Raw genomic sequence first — 3,197 nt, 5'->3', positions numbered from 1 at the left:
AGTGATTTAATTGAAGCATTTAAATGATTGAGTGATCTGACTGATGAAATTGAAAACTCGATGATCAAAATGAAAGTAGGCAATAGTTAATTGGTCTCCATGTAGTTTACCCAAAAATTAATTAAATATCCGACAGCTCTGTCACTCTAGGTCACTACCCCACATTAAATTTCTCAATTTTATTTACTGTTTCTCACGTTCTTCGATTTGTCACTCTATTATATAAATCATCCAATCTCCGTTATCTTCTGTTCAAAATATTCGCATAATTCTTCGAAGCTTTGAAGTTAAACCATTGTGAGGGAAAAGAAATATCAAAGAGAAACAAAATCCAGGTTCTCTGCTTCGTTCTTACGCGTTTTCTGTGTCATTGTTGGATCAAGGAGCCGAAAGTCCCCAAGACTCGTCTCAGGTTCTTTATCCAATATTCTTTTATTGTTTCTCCGCCTTTTACTTAAATGGGGGTTTTTTGGTTTTAGATCTAATCTTCCAATTCTTTCTTTTGTTCAGTACTGTGATCTGTTTTACGATTTTGAATTGATATGATTGGGTTTCAGTAGTTTTGGTTGAAATGTTTTTTAAATAATCATGCTTTTTGCATTTCGGTATATGGATCTACCGCTTTTAAAGTTGATGCAATGAAATTGTTTTATGCTTAGGTATCTGAGTATCCTTTCAGGTTTTTTATTAGTTAATGTTAAGTTGAATTTGTATGGAAACTGAATGTTGAACATCTGTTTTCTGTAGATTTCTTTTTTCATTCTGAATGCTTCGATCTAGAGTAGCTTAGATTCGACAGTATATTGCAAGATCTGATATCATCATGGTTTTCCCGGAAAGAAAGAAACCCGGAATCTGCTCGGTTATTCTGTTAGTGGTTCTTTTTGCCCATTATTCTCATGGGTTTTACCTGCCTGGGAGTTACATGCACACGTATTCGACCTCGGACACTATATTTGCCAAAGTTAATTCATTGACTTCCATTGAAACCGAGCTTCCTTTTGGTTATTACAGTCTCCCTTACTGCAAACCTCTCGGTGGGATTAAGAAAAGTGCCGAGAATCTAGGTGAGCTCCTCATGGGAGATCAGATTGATAACTCACCTTATCGGTTTCGAATGAATGTGAATGAGTCTCTCTACCTTTGCACTACTAGTCCCTTGAGTGAGCATGAGGTTAATCTTTTGAAACAGAGGACTCGCGATTTATATCAAGTGAATATGATTCTAGACAATCTACCGGTTATGAGGATTGCGAAACAGAATGGGGTTAACATTCAGTGGACTGGATTTCCGGTTGGGTATACTCCACCAAATAGTAATGATGATTACATTATCAATCATCTGAAGTTCAAGGTCTTGGTTCACGAGTATGAAGGCACTGGTGTGCAGATAATTGGAACCGGGGAAGAAGGGATGGGTGTGATCTCTGAAGCTGATCAGAAGAAGGCATCTGGTTTCGAGATTGTTGGTTTTGAGGTGATTCCATGCAGTGTCAAGTACGATCCAGAAGTTATGACTAAACTTCACATGTATGACAGTATCTCTCTCGTGAACTGCCCCTTGGAGCTAGACAAGTCACAGATAATAAGGGAACGAGAGAGGATCTCTTTTACTTACGAGGTTGAGTTTGTTAAAAGTGATATTAAATGGCCATCTCGGTGGGATGCTTACTTGAAGATGGAAGGAGCACGTGTGCACTGGTTTTCAATTCTGAATTCTTTGATGGTGATTACTTTCTTAGCTGGTATTGTGTTTGTCATTTTCTTGAGGACTGTGAGGAGGGATTTGACAAGGTATGAGGAATTGGACAAAGAAGCTCAAGCACAAATGAATGAAGAGCTTTCTGGATGGAAGCTTGTTGTGGGTGATGTTTTTAGGGAACCAGATTGCCCGAAACTTCTCTGTGTGATGATAGGAGATGGAGTTCAGATCACAGGAATGGCAGCTGTCACTATAGTTTTTGCTGCCTTTGGTTTCATGTCACCAGCTTCACGAGGAATGCTACTGACAGGGATGATTATTCTCTATCTTTTCTTGGGTACCGCTGCTGGCTATGCTGCTGTACGACTCTGGAGAACTCTCAAGGGCACTTCTGAAGGATGGAGGTCTGTTTCCTGGTCGGTCGCATGCTTCTTTCCTGGAATTGTCTTTGTTATCCTCACAGTATTAAATTTTATTCTGTGGGGCAGCAAAAGTACTGGTACAATTCCCATTTCTCTGTATTTTTTACTCTTGTCTCTCTGGTTCTGCGTTTCTGTGCCTCTCACTCTCTTGGGAGGATTCTTGGGGACCAGAGCAGAACCTATCCAATATCCTGTACGGACCAACCAGATCCCAAGGGAGATTCCTGCACACAAATATCCTTCTTGGCTTCTCGTTCTTGGTGTCGGGGCCCTTCCATTCGGAACCCTGTTCATCGAACTCTTCTTCATCCTTTCTAGCATCTGGCTTGGCAGGTTCTATTATGTGTTTGGCTTCTTGCTTATAGTTCTCCTACTACTGGTCATTGTTTGTGCTGAAGTGTCGGTGGTCCTTACCTACATGCATCTCTGTGTCGAGGATTGGCGATGGTGGTGGAAGGCTTTCTTTGCTTCGGGTTCGGTCGCCCTCTATGTGTTCCTATACTCCATCAACTACTTGGTCTTTGACCTTCAGAGTTTGAGTGGTCCTGTATCAGCTATTCTTTATCTTGGCTACTCCATGATCATGGCAATTGCAATCATGTTGTCTACAGGCACCATTGGCTTCATCACATCATTCTATTTTGTCCACAATCTTTTCTCATCCGTCAAGATCGATTGAAAGTTTCACCATGGTCTTCAGCTACCAGTATATTGTCATGTATTTCTCTCTTATTTTTAATCAAATAGAAAGGCCTCTCTTCTCTGTCTAATTGAATATTTTTTGTTTTCTTGTTGAATTAACTGTTCTTTAATTGGTTTGATCCTACCATAAAGACACCAACCTATGTTATTTATTTTTTTCATTAACATTTACAGAGTTACATCCACTACTGGTCTTATACTAATACAAGGATGAAAAGGTCTTTGAAAACTTACAACTGAAAGTGCTTTTTTACTATAGCTTTTACAGAGTTTTACTTAAAAGGTGCCATAAGAGAACCTTAGACAGTATAGAAGTTATAAGGCTTTATCGAGGTTCTTTGGTTCATCATCATCCCAGTTCAGTAAGGCTC

At 39.6% G+C, this 3,197-nt stretch overlaps 1 protein-coding gene across 1 annotated transcript; it reads left to right on the top strand.

Moving 5' to 3' along the window:
• The first annotated feature begins 333 nt into the window (after nt 1-333).
• On the top strand, nt 334-2,861 carry LOC120153208 (transmembrane 9 superfamily member 12-like). The gene is made up of 2 exons (XM_039165209.1): nt 334-412; nt 748-2,861. Exon 2 carries the CDS (start codon nt 824-826, stop codon nt 2,801-2,803), a length of 1,980 nt encoding a protein of 659 aa, XP_039021140.1. The 5' UTR covers nt 334-412; nt 748-823; the 3' UTR covers nt 2,804-2,861.
• Nucleotides 2,862-3,197: the final 336 nt, after the last annotated feature.

The sequence above is a fragment of the Hibiscus syriacus genome, unplaced genomic scaffold (genome assembly GCF_006381635.1).
Source record: "Hibiscus syriacus cultivar Baekdansim isolate YM2019G1 unplaced genomic scaffold, ASM638163v2 tig00111099_pilon, whole genome shotgun sequence".
NCBI classification, from domain to species: Eukaryota; Viridiplantae; Streptophyta; class Magnoliopsida; order Malvales; family Malvaceae; genus Hibiscus; species Hibiscus syriacus.
This window is presented reverse-complemented; position numbering and strand designations above follow the sequence as displayed.